Genomic DNA, 15,233 nt, shown 5'->3' with positions numbered 1-15,233 from the left:
CTCTAATTTACGAGCGCGATCTCGCTTGGCAGAAGTCGAGCGCTTTACATAGTTAATTTCACTTTTTCGGGTTATGTACATAAATGCACTTTTGCCCGATAGGTGAAAAGTCGGGTTTGGAGTTTACAACGCGATCAGCTCTAACATGATCAAACGCGAGTCCCGTTGCATTGCAAATGCTTGTTTTTTATTTCCGGCCCTCGTGGGCATCCGTGCCTCTGCGCTGCCTCGGTACGAGCAGACCAAAGTAGCAGCACGCCGAGCGGAAAGCAACGAGATCGCATCGCCCAACCGGCAATACTCATCGGAACTGCCAATGAGTCAGCTGTTCCAGGGCCACTTTCACTGTAACCGAAGAAAGAAGATTAGACAGACATACAAATGCTCCTTACGCACAACCGAGAATAGTTTCTGCGGCACACTATTGTTTCTAGACTCTTCTCTTTCGGGGCAGAAGTGGCGTTTCCTTTTGGTATTTAGTGGGCCTTTTTTCCGGACTGGTCGTTTTCTAAACCAATCGCAGGATACAGAGTGCAGGACAGACATCGTAAACAGCCAATCATGCCCTTCTAGTACAGCCCCGCATATTGATACTGGCAGATCTGTACCGGCCTTCGCTTGTCTCTTTCTGCTTTCATTTATTTGAACTGAGAGAATTACACGCTCTGCGGGGATCACAGACTATTTAATGCCCCCCTGGTTGGTGGCGGGAGGTAAAGCCGCGTTCCATAGCATCCCGAAGGATTTTGGAGAGTTGACGCCCCCTCCGAGACATCGCCGGTAAATGCCAGTTTGTCCGGTGTAACAACTCTTTACACTGGAGTGGCGTGACGCTCCACATCCGTGATGATGCTGAGTGTATATTTATGCTGGGCGCAGGGGCGCATCTGTCGTTGGTACAGTAGGTACAGTGCATCGGGGTCCTAGGTCCCCGAGGGGCCAACTGAACCCTGATAACTGCTGTGTTTTACTACTCTAACAGCAGTCATGCTTGGTTTGAACAACATGGGTTCCTGTGGTGTGACGGAGTAGATGGTGTTTTCTTGCCGTACTTTGTTTGATAAGATTATCATGTCCACAGCTGGGTTGGCTAATTTTCCATTGTCGAATTGGAGGACACTTAAGGATACAGGTGTTAGTATATGGGTGGAGAAGTGTATGAATGCAGTGTGGCCTGTCTGGAAATGTTTTAGTAGGGTGTATGTATGCCAGGTGTGACTTCTGTTGCATCACTCTGATTGTGTGGCTGCACATATGTGTAGAGTGAAGCAAAGGAGAGAGTAAGGCATTTCAGCGCTTTGCCTATTATACATGAGGGTGATTTGGAGTGGGTCCCAGCAATGGCCCAGACAGTCCCACCAACGAAAGTCACTCAGAGCTCATTTAAATAAGCCCAGGCCAATTCCTGGCAGAGCTATTTGGAATTATTGACTCCAAAGCCCTCACGGTCTGAACTCAGAGATATGGATCACACCAAGGACAAGTCAGAACAACTAGCTGGAACTCGAGAACGAGTCACAAAGGCCATTTAAACATGTCCAAAGTCAGTGGCGGCTGGTACCCTAAATATTTGGTGGGGCGGGCAACCAACCAACCACTGACCAACATGAGGTCAACGTCAAACCTGTCAGTTATGGCTCGTTATAAACAGTATTTATAACGAACCACGACCAAGAGCTCTGGCGTTGAGGCTGAAGGCAGTGCTGGCCAGTGGGAAATAAATAAAAATGTACTTTCCCACGCCACTGGCTTTACTTCTCGTTCTGGAGTCCCTCTGCACTAGTGATCGATCCCTGCAACAATTGAAGTCTCCACACCATCCAGAAGCTGCTCTCATGCTGCTGATAATGTTAAGCAGCATGACAGCAGTGCCAGGATTGGTTGAAGCAGGCGTCCTTGATGCTCCTGCAGGCACCAGGGGCCTGTGCCTGCTCTCCACCCATCTGCCTAAGACAGCTGGGTGGAGTGGTTTAAAGTGTGCATGCCAGGCTCACTATCAAAAGACAGCTGGCAAAAATGACGTGCACTCTAAACTGGTGGAGTGAGTACAACTCCCCTGCTGCCAGTCAGCAGCAGTGGCCCCGCCCCCAAACACGTGTGGCTGGGGAAAGGGAAAAATAAAATGGTAATTTAATTTTAATGCCATTTTATTTTTCATCTTTGCAGTTCTGGCAGCAGTAGGGGGCGGGTGGGTTTGGGTGGGGGGGGGGGAGGCGACGCCCCTCTGTTCTAATGGAGGGGCCGCTGCTGTCCAAAGCCAATTTAAACAGGCCCACTACAGGTAACATCTCCTGTAATTAACGAGTCCAGTATCCCCAAGGTCTCACCCAACCCAAGAAAAGGTTTTCTACCAATGCTGAGTTACAGTTATGCTGAGTTGCAGTAACCCCAGTGGTCTTGAGAATGGGCCAATTTAAGTATCGCCACTACAGGCAAATCTGAATGCAATTATTGAATCCAATACTCCGAGAGAGCCGGATCCCAAAAAGGTCTGTTGACTTAAACATGGTCAAAGCCAATATAAATGTCCCAAAACTGTAGGAAGTTGGCTTTTTATATAGTGTGCCAATGTGAGGGCACAGCATGGAAAAAGTTCAGATGATCCCTATTTGGCTTACAGGGTTTACTTTAATAATCCCAAGTGCTATATTAGTGGTAGTGTAGTAGACCAGTTTAGGCTTATCAGAGGGAGTGTTAAGCATTTATTACACAAACCATGTAAATAAATGGTACACACGCTCAAAAAGAAAGGCCAAATTGATAAAAATAACACAGATTTTTATATATTTTCAGACACCAAGATCATTGATATCAGGTAAGTACTTTAAGAGTTATTAAATTTGCAAGTAAACACAAATAATACACAAATAATGATTTTGAGCGGTAGCCTCGAACACGGAAGTGTTATTCCATGGGGGAAAGACATATACTGCAAAAAGACACTTGTAGTCGAAGTTTGGGGCTACCGTTTGGAACTTTATGTGCTAGGGGGCCAAGGTCCACAAAATCACCATCAGTTTCACTTTACCTCCCCTGGCGTGTCTGGGTGCAAAAGTGCTAGACGGGTTGGTAGCCTGCAAACAAAGGCTCCAAGGGGTTACTTTCTTCGGGCAAGTCTAGCAGAACCCTAAAGGCAGCTCGGCTCGTGAGTGTCTGTAGAGCAAGGGGGCACAGTTGGTAGACGGGGACCCGATCTGTGGGGCTCGAGGTGCAGAGGTGTTTGGTCTGCTGGCCACTTGTGTTGGAGGCTTTCATGGTTCTTGGTCCGACCTGCAGAGGAGAAGAAAAAACAACAGCAAGGTCACTCTGGCAGTGAGCCTCGTTGGTCCTGAAGCCCCTCATCGGGCAGGTCAATTGGTGTGGTGGTGGTGTCCGGGCTGGACAGAAACAAGCCTTGGTTGCTCCAAATACTCCAGTACTCAGAGTATTGGTGTAGGAGGAGCTACTAAATGGTGTAGCATCTTGAAACATGGGAGAGAGATGGGGCTGACCTCCTAGAGCAATAAAAACTCCTTCTAGCATGGTGCTCCTTCGATGGACAGTAAAACGCTGTACCGGACAGATGCGGTCTGTGTCTGCAGATGCAGGGGGATGGCTCCTCAACCCCAAGGGAAATGCTAGATGGTTGTTGAAGTGCTGGACAGTCCTCCAAGAGCTTGCGAGGATGCACAGCTTTTAAACGAGTCGGTCGGTACAATTTAGGTACCAGCAGCAGGGCAGGGTTTGGCACCAAGTACGATGTAAGGCATCAGTTCTTGTCGTGACTGCTCTTCTTTGTCCGTCTTCTGTTTGTAGGTAGTTGAATCTGTTGACCTGGTGTCAAGGGGTCCACTAACTACTCAATTTAGTGGTGTTAAGGGGGAAGTAGGCTAGTAGTCAATGGGCTATTTACCACTGGAGTGACTATACCCCTTTATGACCACTTCTTACCAAAACCAAGATGGTGAAACCCTTCCTAGGAGGTCCACTTCTGGTAGCCCACCCTAGGGGTGTGCCTAGCCTGTAAATGTGACATGCCTTCTATCCATTTTCCCACCTCCTCTGGTACCAAATGGGCCTCTGGTAAGGTGGGGGTTCCCCAGGTCTGGGGGGAAATTCATGGTCGCATATCAAAGGTGGCAGAGCCTTTGAAGCCTCTGGCCTTGATAGCTAAAGCACTAGCAATCCTGCTGGAGGAGGTGTGATCACCCTTCACAGAAGTAGGCATTGTTTTTGGCCTCTGAGAATGTGGGCTATACCTGCAGCGGGTCAGAAACACCTCTGTGGTGGCAGGCTGGATGATACTCGTCAGCCAGCACACTAAAAGACAAGTAGATTTTCAGGGGGTACCTCTAAACTGCCCACTGTGTGCATGTCATAGTAAATCTGATACAGGCAGCAGTACAGCTTTATTAAGAAAATGTGTTTGATACCAAACACCAGTATTTTTAGTGAAGCCATCATGTAGATGGGTAACGCATAATGAGCAGTGTCCAGTACATGTCCTCAAAATGTCTCCCTGAACACTTGCAATGTCTAGCAATGGAACTAGGCATTACAGGCATACATCTGCTCATGTAGATGGGCCCTCGCATGTAACATAATGCATCTTGCCTTAGGGTTCTAAGGCCTGCTGTAGGGATGACATATATAGTACACGCAGAGGGTGTGTGCAGTGTTGTGTTTTCAAAATGGTTTGCACCATTTTACTCATTCTGCAGTGACAGTCTGCATATGTTTGTGTGTGAATCCCTTTGGGTGGCATAATACATGCTGCAGCCATTAGGGACCCTTTTTAGCACCCATACCCAGGGAGGGGTAAAAAAGTATTTGCCAATTGAGTTGCGATTGTCATTTGTCTTGTTTTTAGGAAAATAGCACTGAAGCCCGGTAGCAGGGACCCAGTACACTACCAATCAACATCAGTACCAGTGAGCAAAAGGTGGGGGTGACCATGTCAAAAAGAGGCCCTTTCCTACAAAAAAGACAAAGTTGTTTTCAATTAATGAAATATCCCCAAGATCAGAAATAACTTGAGAGGAGGCCGTTTACGCAATGGCCCAGTCACAACCAGTAAAGCACACTTATGGTTAGCACTCAAAGCACATTGAAGACACGCAGTACGACAAAAAGGCCCGAAATGAATGGATTACTAATATCCCCAAGGGTTGAGATAACCCCAGAAGGCAAATACCACCAAAGAACTCGAGGCCAATTTCAGCATGTCCAAGACATCTACAGTACTAGGAAATTTATGCAGAATGAAACGGATATCCCTAGGGCTGAGCCAACAGCTGATAAATACCATTAACATTTTTAAGAGTCAGAATTAGAGAAATTGACCCAGTTCAGATGTGAAAAGCAATAAATGCTCAGTTGCATCCACAAGCATGTCACTTCCTCACTTTCAGCAGAGGGTGGGCTGACAGCTATGTCGTCTTTTTGTCCTTCATAGTAGCCTATTTGAGCAAAAGCTGTACAGGCAAAAAAAGCACTGGCTCTACTGCTGTTTACCAAAGGACACAAGGCACCCAACCAGGCAAGATATATATGTTGCAAAGGGCTGCAGAGACCGAATTTTCCACAGACCTTCTGTCCAAGTGTCACCTTCGTTCCCAGGCAGTCTCTTCCTAGACCCTCCTTGGCAAATAGCATCCTGGTGCCCCCTGGCCACCCCCCCACTCAAACTCTTCTGTGTAGGTGCACACAGAGGCAAACATACTTTCCTTTCCAAATCTGAATAATTATCCATTTTAGACACAAGTTTGGAACCAAGATCTAGGCATCCCGTTCCGAACCAGTGTGTAGATCTTGCTGTATGTCTGCATGTAGGAAGCTGGCTCTCTATATGGTGCACAAAACGTACACCATGCAGAGAGTCAAGTGGACCCCCAGTTGGTTTGCAGACACAAACGTAGACAGGACTAATGCTCTATTTTGTGTTAGTGTGGGCAAGCAGTTATGCTTGTGCTAGGCATTTGTTGTACTCACAGAGGCAATAAATATGACACGGACTCAACGAATAAATCAGAGACCAATTTAGGAAAACAACACTTTTTTTTTTATATATACTTTAAATCCAAGAACTTCGTTATAAGGTAAGTACGTTTTCAAGCATAAAGACCTTTAGCTGAAAAAATCGACCCTTGGTGCAATTTCAGAGTTCTTCAATGTTAACCTATGGGAGGAAACAACAGTCAGCAACAAGCACTTATTGACAACTCACATGACCAGTCTTGTAGACTTGAGGTATGTACTGGGTAAGGGTGAGGACCACACTAACAGGTCACTCCGGGCCGCACTGGGGCGGCCGGGTGCAGAGGTGCAGTACGCCTCGGATGGCCAGTGTATTTCAGTGGGGATTGGTCTCTGTGAATTTAGGCTGCAGGCTAGGACTGGGCACCCTGTTTGGGTGAGCCACAGAACGGGCTCAGGTCTTGCGATGCTCGGAGATGTAGGGACACCAGTGGTCCTCCTCTACTTTGTCCAGGGCGTCCGGGTGTAGAGGGTTCTTGGACTGTCGGTTGACTGTCACCGGCAGCAGTCGCAGCTGAGGGGGGCGGGGTCCCATAGAACAGGCTGCAGGCATGGACTGGGAGACCAGTCTGGTGAAGCAACAAGTTGGCTCTAGTCCCACGAGCCTGGGGGATGCGTGACACTAGTGGTCCTCTTCTTCTCTGTCTGGGGTGTCTGGGTGCAGAGGTCATTCGGGGTTACCGCCACCGGTGGCGGTCGCGGTTGAGAGGGGCCTGCACAAAGAGGCTGCAGGTGCCAGTGTGGAAGACGCAGTCTGGAAACCCACAATGGACTTGACTTTTAGAGAGGCTGGGGACCAGGTTGGCACAGTTGGCCCACTTCGACACTGGCTGGGAGGCTTGGGTGCAGTGGTGCTGTCCACCCACAGTTTTGGCGGTCCGGAGTCCTCTTCAGCAGTTGCCTGTAAGGATGCAGGGGAGCAGCTCTGCTACTCCACAGGAGTTGCTTGTGCTAAGGGTGAAGGCTGGCAGTCTTCCCAGGTTTTGGGAAGTTTCAGCAGTTGATGGACGAGGAGTCTTTCTTGCAAATGTCGAAGTCCACAGGAAGGCTGGCAGGGTTGATGCAGAGTCTGTCACAAGTCTTCCGTTCTTGCCTTTTGTGTCTCTGGAGTGTCCTCCTTATTCAAGTCAGCAAGGACCTGAGTGCTAGGGCTCAGGGGTGCCACCTAAATACTCAATTTAAGGGCATTACAGGGTGTGCCAGGTGGTAGCCAGTGGGTTGGCCACCTTTAGGGTGACTTCACACTTTCTATGAACGCTTCCGTTGGGAAATGGGCATAACCCTGACCCTAGTGGCCTTATTCCATCCAAAAAAAGATGGAGGAATTTAAAATGTGGTATCCACTTCAGCTCATCACCTTAGGGGTGGGATTGGCATGAAGTAGGCACACATCCTAATCTGGCAAATTTTCCCGCCTGTTTTGCTACCAAAAATGGGGTCAGGACAGGGGAGTCGGTCATCTCCACCATCTGGAGTGACCTGGGTCGCATTACAAAGGCGGCTAGGCCTTTGAAGCTTCCCGCCCAAGAATATCCATGCTGCCTAGGTGAGGTGCTAACACCCCCGTCTAGTGCATTCTTTTGTCTCTGGCCTTGAGAGCTCTGGCTCTCACTTTGGGAGTGCCAGAAACGTGTCTATGGCCGCTGAACTGTCCAGAGCCAGTCAGTTAACACACTAGTAGCTGGTAGGTTTCAAGGGGCACCTCTAAGGTGCCCTCTGTGTGCATTTATTAATAAGTACCTCACTGGAATCAGTGAGGGTTTATTAATCCGAGATGTTTGATACCAAACATCCCTGGCTTCAGAGAAGTCATGATGTAGCTGGAAAACTCGTAGTGACCAGTGTGCAGCACATGTATTTAAAATGGCTTCCCTGTTCACTTACTATGTCTAAGAATCAACAGAGAAATAGCAGGGGCATATCTGCTCATGCACATATGCCCTCATGTGTCCTGATGCACCCTGCCTTAGAGGTGACTTACATCTGGCACATGCAGTAGTAGAGGACTTGGCACACATGGGCGTGTGACACGTGTTTTCAGTTTTACCTGCACCAACACACACAGTCTGCAATGGCACCACTGAGTGGGTTTGATGAGGGGTCTATGGTGGTGGCACAACTGGTGCTGCAGCCCTCAGGGACCTTCCTTAGTGCCCTAGGCCATAGGTACCAGGGGCACCATTTACTAGGTACTTACAGAGGGTGCTAAAGTGTGTGCCAATTGTGGAGGACAACTGTGCTGTTTTGGTAAAGGGTTCTGGCACTGAGGACCTGGTTAGCAGGGACCCAGTGCACTTTCAGTCGAAATCACATCAGATACCAGGCGAAAAGTGGGGACTAACCATGCCAAAAAGGGTGCTTTCCTACAGTGTGTTAATGCTATGACCCCATTATATGACCATTATTTTCTTGTAGACATTATCATTATCCCACTCCCTAACAGTGACCACATACATAGGAGTATGAGAACTAATGGGAGAAGTAGGGAATAGGATAAGAGAGAAACTAGAAACCCTGGGCTCTTCCACTCTTACTCCTCACTTCTGTTGGTTAAGTGCAGGGATTCAGGCAATGCATCGGCTGACAGGGAGCCATCAGGCATACAGGGATTTGAGAGAATAAACAACAGGTCAGTGTAATTGCCAGAAAAGCTTTTCTGGCAATGACAGGAGTAACAGTTGCTGTCACCCTGATAAATATCAATGACGGTACCGACAATGGAGGACTTTGATATTATTGTTAGATGGACTATACTGTGGGAATGTGGCGAACTGAAATAAAATGGATTGAATAGCCCTGAAGAAGTCCTGTTTTAAAGGACAAAATGCGTTTGCTGTCTGCTATGTAATATATATGTGCTGTCCTTAAAAAAGAATTGAGAAGATTTCAATGGACTTAAATTGAAGATTTGGACTCTTGTTTATGGGTTTCGTGGTGCATCATCGATTGTATTTCTTTAATGTTCTCCTTTTTCAAGGAATGCACCTTGGCAGCAGGTGTGGGCATGAATGCACACAATTCCCTATTTCCGAAAAAAACAATCTGATATATAAGGGGTTAGGTGCAGTGTATTATAGCCCGCTGCCATCTATCAGGACACTAACAGGTCAGTGTAAGATGAGGAGAATGAGAACATTATACTGCTAACTGCAGGAAGTTTACTCACTCCCTGAGTTTGGCGTTATTTCTGGGTTAATGGTGGTAGAGCAATATTTTATACCTTACATGCCTTCTGAACGTTACCTAGCAACGTGTTGTTGTTAGTTGTAATAGCTTTCCACTTTCCTATTAGTTCACACACACATTTCGTCCTCCACATTTCTTGTTTCTCTCACCCTCAGATCACTCAAATCGCTACTTAGTTCTCCTCACCCGTGTCCTGTTGTTGTATGCTGCATCTCTCCCTTCTGGTGTAGCGTCTGTCCCTTGTGTTTATAGTAGGAGCCTAAGCTCCCAGATGGATTCCAGGGGGTCTCACAGCTATTCGAAGCAACACCTGTTGCATAAACTGATGATCTGTGGATCTAAATGTACATAACTTTGTTCCACCAGCTGGTAAAATATACTTACCTGTTGTCCTCTATCTTCCCGTCGGTTTAGACCTACCTGTCTCTGCACCATTGAGAACAAGTTATGACATCCCTTGACTGAGACATTTCCATATTGGAAAGTGATCACCAGTCTAGTCACTCACTCGTCTTCCCAGTTTTCCCCATAATCCTACAGCCATGGCAAATTCATGGGCATGCATATTCAGGGATGATTGGGGCTTTGAGCGGATTTTCGCCTCCAGAACTGATATCAAGGATTTCCACAAAACATAGTTTTCCTAATCTGAGGTCTACTTCTACTGGCCCTTCAGAGCAGGGGGGAGGGGGTTCCAAAAGATGATGAAATAATACACGACAACCTGGTGGCCATCCGCAGTATGTCAGGTGCATGTCTGAGAGCTGCCTCCTGGTTAGTCAAACTAGAACCGGATATCAGTGTGATTCTTCTGGTTCACAGTGAACTCACCCACTCATGCTACCTTCTACATCCTAGGAGCTGACATCTCATAAAGCCTTAAGTATCTTATGGATTCTGGACACTCCTCAGTACAGTGGCCACATCACTCCAGGGTTGGACCATTTCCCCCTCAATTAAATTTTTGCCGAAGATGCTCCTTCCACAATGGCTTTGTTTTCTTTCATCCTAAACATGTTAGTGTGTCGTTGACTGAGAATGCTCACCCTGATTCCAGAAACATTTGAATCTTTTACCTCTATATTTCCCAAGAAATGGTGGCTCAAAGGTGTGACTGAATACTTAAGTTTTTGCTATGAGTCATGGGGCTCCCAGCACAGTGATACAGCACCCAGGAATTCCAATTCTCTGGGTGTGTGCTAATGCTGGGATGCAGCATTGATGCTTTGTTACAAGTGATAGGAGTGGGGAATAGCAGAAACCTGTGTTTCCACACCAATTCCAGCATGTTGATTTCTGGGCCATTTCCATGCATATGCTCAGCCACGTGTCCCTGGAAAACACCAAGGTTGTGGTGTCCTTGGAAAACTCCAATGGTGAGGTGATCCTGCACATCTCAGAATCCCAATACGGCTGCGGAGATAGGACCTAGACCGAAACCTAAATCTGAATTTCCTAGGCCTAAATTGCAATTTGAGTCAGGTCCTGTGGGTAGAGCTTTTAACTGAAAATGTAAGAGTGAACTTGCCTTTCACACAATTTGGGTCCATAAGCTGCAACCCTGGGTTTTGGCGCTGTGCTAAACTACCGGTACCAAAGTACCAGACCACATTCCACAAATTGAATAAAGACTGTATACAAGATAGTTTATAATATAAAACGGTTAATCAAAACTTCCTTACACTCCCCATGACTCAACCTCTGCGCCGGGCTACATGTATCTTCATCAAATTAGTTCATTATTCATCAGGTTCCAGAACTACAGGAGATCCATATCAGAGAATCGAAACGGGTTCACTCAATTCCAGTGCTCGCTGAGTTTCTGGGCCTGTGCTGCTACTGTAGTATTTGCTCAGGTATGAGAAGACAGGACTTCATAAATTGGTAAACAGTTGACATTTATCTGCATGATCATACTATATTTTCTCATGCCCTAAGCGATGCTAGAGTTTATGCAACCACAGTTTGTAGAATGGTTGGTTCAATAGGTTTTCCACAGAAAGAAACAATGGTATGTTTAGCCACCAAAAGGAGGTGGAAAATCCTCTTCCCGCCAATTGAATGTAGTGTATATAGACCCTCTGATGGTCTGCCAAGAAGAGCTAGCTCAGGAAGTTTGTCCATAGTCTGACCCTGGATCTGTGAGATGGCAAGAAAGTTTTTCTCCAGGACTCGAAAAATCAGAAATTTCCTATCAGACCAGCAAGTCTAGTGACTTGAATAATTTACCCGCTCTAACTATAATGTGCTTGACCTATAAACTTGTCTCAAATTGTGTGATCCTAGGCAAATATTTTATTTCAGAGTCACCCTTTTCTTCATTATCACATATGAGAGTACCTTCAAATATGACAGTTCAGCATCTCTGCTGTAAAAAAAAAAAAATGTTTCATTTAGTAGATTAAACATTTGCTCCATGTACAATAAAAATGTGGCCCACGTTTAGGGTACACATGACCCCTGACTTGCCTCTTAGTTCACTAATAGCGTTATCATCAGGGTAGGGGCAGGCATGTTTCTTAAATCATATTTAAAAACTTTGACTTGTAATAAATATACTACTAAAGCACGATGGGATAGTGCACTATCATTTATAGGCATTTTTCATTGAAATGGCACCAACTTTCCTACTGGCATGTAGTTTAATTGATAAAGCTCTACAGCACACAAACAATTATATGTGGAAATTGGGTTTCAGCCAACATTTATCATTTGCATATCACCAAGTAAAGTATTCAGATTTAATTTGATCCTATTAACATCTTTGTTTCCATCTCACTTCCGAATTACCAAAAAATGCAACTGAACTATATATTTTGAAATATTTGTACAGTTCATTTACAAGCTATTTAAATGTTGTGTGCCCAGCATGATTGTCAGAAAGTTCACTGTCCAAGATGCAACGAACTTGGCAGTCAGAGAAAGAAAAGTAAACGCCAATCTCCAGGATAAAAAGAGCTCTACTTTTTTAGAAGACATAAGCTGACATTTGACCTCTGTCTTTGAACGCACAGCAACTGTTACAAGATAGAAACATGATTTAAAGGCATTTCTATTTCTCATTCACTTTCTCAATGAACAGAACACATGTTCTTTGCCAGCTCTGTCACCAGACTGGGCCAGTAGGCTCTACAAATAGCTTGCCCTAATAAAATCTGACTCACCTTAGCGAGTGGGCAAGTAGATTTCTCGAGGCCTGATTTTATTACAAAAGTCACATAGGTGTGGAGGGTCCACAAGATGCACAGGAGAGAGCCTGTTTCTCCACAATTCCTTCCAACAAGTGTCGGAGTAGATGATTTTGATGGTGTGGAATAGGACTGGGATGAGGTACCAGTGAAAAAACATCTTTTATAGAGCGTCCTCACCTCCATTCCATTGTTTATTGTCAAGTTTTATGTTAACGATTTTCTCCCACCGCAGTTGGAAGAGGATTTACATGTAATTATTGGTGTGAAAAATATGCTATAAGTGACAGGAGCCAGACGGGTGATGTGAGGCGCTCAAGAGATTTTTCAACCGTTATGAGTGCTCTAGTGGTTCATGCTTTAAACTAACCCAATGCCAGATTTGAAAGTATTTGAAAACGCTCAGTCTCGGGGATCCTGTATTTGTGTTTGATCCCCTCAAATAACTTTGAGTTGCTCTCTATGTAAAAGTCTCTCGGGCATAAGCAATCTTTTGACCTTCCAGTCTGGAATTCACAGTGGAGTTGCAGTGGAGCCCCAGACAGCCACCTTTGCTCAAGTGACAATTGGACATGCATAAGCCTTCCTCTCATTCTTCTGTGGGCCCATGGTACTTCGCCCAGTGGTCAAACTGCTAGATTTTGGTCCATATAACACCACTCATGCTGTTATTTTAAATAAGAAGCCTGTCACTTATACCAACAAAATAGAGATCTCCAGGAATTCTTGAGAAGGAGTGCTTGAAACAGGAGTACTAAGATTTCTCCAAGAAACATGAATACTAGCAACCAAGACAGCATTTTGCTTTTTAGTGAAATTACGAAGACTGTTCTAAAAAAAAAGGAACAAAACACACTTTTTTTATAAACACAAGCAAACAAATGTGATGGTTGTAAAACATGAGGGATGCGTTATTTGTATGTTCGAACTCACCTAGGGAAACATACATTAACAAATTCAACATAAGAGATAATGGGGGTTATTCTAACTTTGGAGGAGTGTTAATCCGTCCCAAAAGTGACGGTAAAGTGACGGATATACTACCAGTCGTATTACGAGTTCCATAGGATATAATGGACTCGTAATACGGCTGGTGGTAAATCCGTAACTTTTCCGTCACTTTTGGGACGGATTAACACCTCCTCCAAAGTTAGAATAACCCCCTATGTAATGTAGAAGTAAGGTGAATGCACTATATTTCTCTTATCTACTCACTGTGGAGTAGTAGGCCACACCCACTTCTTGCGAGTCCAATAATTCGCCACCATAAACTTTTACCCCGACCTTAAGGCATTTTAAGTGGTATATGGTTTGTTGAGCCTTCACATTACGAGGTTACGCTACTACTGCCTAGTTGGAATAATTGAGACCAGTTCAAACTGCAACACTTTCCCCCTCCTGAACTGAATCCTGTTTCCCTACAGCTGACTACTGGAGCACTAGTGGTCCTATTGACAGGACATTGAACTTGGACTTTGGAAACCAGTCCCCTGTCACCTTGAATCCATACTTATTCTGTTGGTGGGAGTGTTTAAGTGTTTCAGAATATAACTAGCCTCGGCTCAAACCCTCTGAGTTGTTAGTCCTCACCTCTGATTGCATTAAGTTTTGCTAAGAAACACGACCAGGGGAAGACATAGTTGGTTGGAAACATTGTAACAGGCTGCTTGGTATCTTTAGTTTATTTACCGGGGGCGTTTACAAAGAGTAAGAGACTGAGCCCCTAAGTTTTCTAAGAATAGTCAATAACTGACAAACATGACGCCAAAGGATAATAGTGTTTTATAGGTTCCCATGTAATTAGAATTATGCATTAACTCCTAAGTGCAATGAATCTGCTTTGACCATATAATCGCCCAAATAGTTGCTAGAACCTTCTGGTTTCTTTTGGTATTCACCGTTCTAACTACCCTACTTTCCCTATGTGAAGACACCTTTCCTTTCAAAAGATATAGCTGTGACTGGACATTATTGTATATGCTTACAGTTTCATACTGTACGTGAGTTCTAAATCTCCTGCAGTCTTCTAGTGATTGACAGATCACCCTCCTCAATCTTTTCATTAACCTGGTTCAGGGACACATAGAGGGCAATGGCACTTCAGAACGTTGGACATCAGCGGTAACCATTGGTACTGCCCAATAATGACTAACATCTGAAGTCCCCAGAGAAAAGACTGCCAAGGCCTGTTAAGCCTCATTGAGATCCAGGACTACAGCTTGACTAACCATTTAAAACCGGTCCTCTGGAGCCACTTCAATATCTAGCATTGTTGCAGTCAAACGGATACTCCTTTACACCCATACATCTTTGTGTCTTCTTACGGCTTCAAACCTCTGCTCTTTCCAGCTATAGGCAAGCACTTCTTTGGGATCATGATAAGTTATGTATATAATATGCAAAGAGATATGTAGCCAGCGAATGTACGCTATTTAATTTTTAGAGATCAGATGGTTGCAAAGGTATTCTTTTGCAGAATATGTACTAGAAGTAAGCTTTTCATCGTAACATCTTATTTTGTGCTACCCTCAAAAACTGTGCCTATTCCTAATTACTTGTTCGCATAATTTGTTTTATTTATTTTTACGTTTCAGAAAACATCATGGTTGAAAATTCTCCGTCACCTTTGCCAGAAAGAGCAATTTATGGATTTGTTCTTTACCTAGGTTCACAGTTTGGTTTCAGTAAGTACATTGTTATATAATATATATCAGATTATTAAAATGGAGATTAATTTTTATAAAATGTGTGTACTTAAAAAAAAAAAAGGAAACACAAAATGTATATGCTGAACACACTGCTTATGTTTTGTTTTAAACGTAGACATCGTAATTAAACTAGGAA

At 44.9% G+C, this 15,233-nt stretch overlaps 1 protein-coding gene across 2 annotated transcripts in view; it reads left to right on the top strand.

Annotated features, from left to right (window-relative positions):
* The first annotated feature begins 244 nt into the window (after positions 1-244).
* PIGP (phosphatidylinositol glycan anchor biosynthesis class P) overlaps positions 245-15,233 on the top strand; it is a 40,072-nt gene continuing 25,083 nt past the window's right edge. The window contains exons 1-2 of one of the 2 annotated variants that reach the window (XM_069202541.1): positions 245-780; positions 14,984-15,073. In XM_069202541.1, the coding sequence (XP_069058642.1) occupies positions 14,992-15,073 (82 nt within the window). In that variant the 5' untranslated portion in view covers positions 245-780; positions 14,984-14,991. The remainder of the gene's footprint in view (positions 781-14,983; positions 15,074-15,233) is intronic. The other variant, XR_011194625.1, reaches the window with a different exon arrangement.

Source organism: Pleurodeles waltl, chromosome 8 (genome assembly GCF_031143425.1).
Source record: "Pleurodeles waltl isolate 20211129_DDA chromosome 8, aPleWal1.hap1.20221129, whole genome shotgun sequence".
In the NCBI taxonomy this organism is placed as follows: domain Eukaryota; kingdom Metazoa; phylum Chordata; class Amphibia; order Caudata; family Salamandridae; genus Pleurodeles; species Pleurodeles waltl.
Note: the sequence above shows the minus strand (reverse complement) of the source record. Positions and strands in the feature narration are given on the sequence as shown.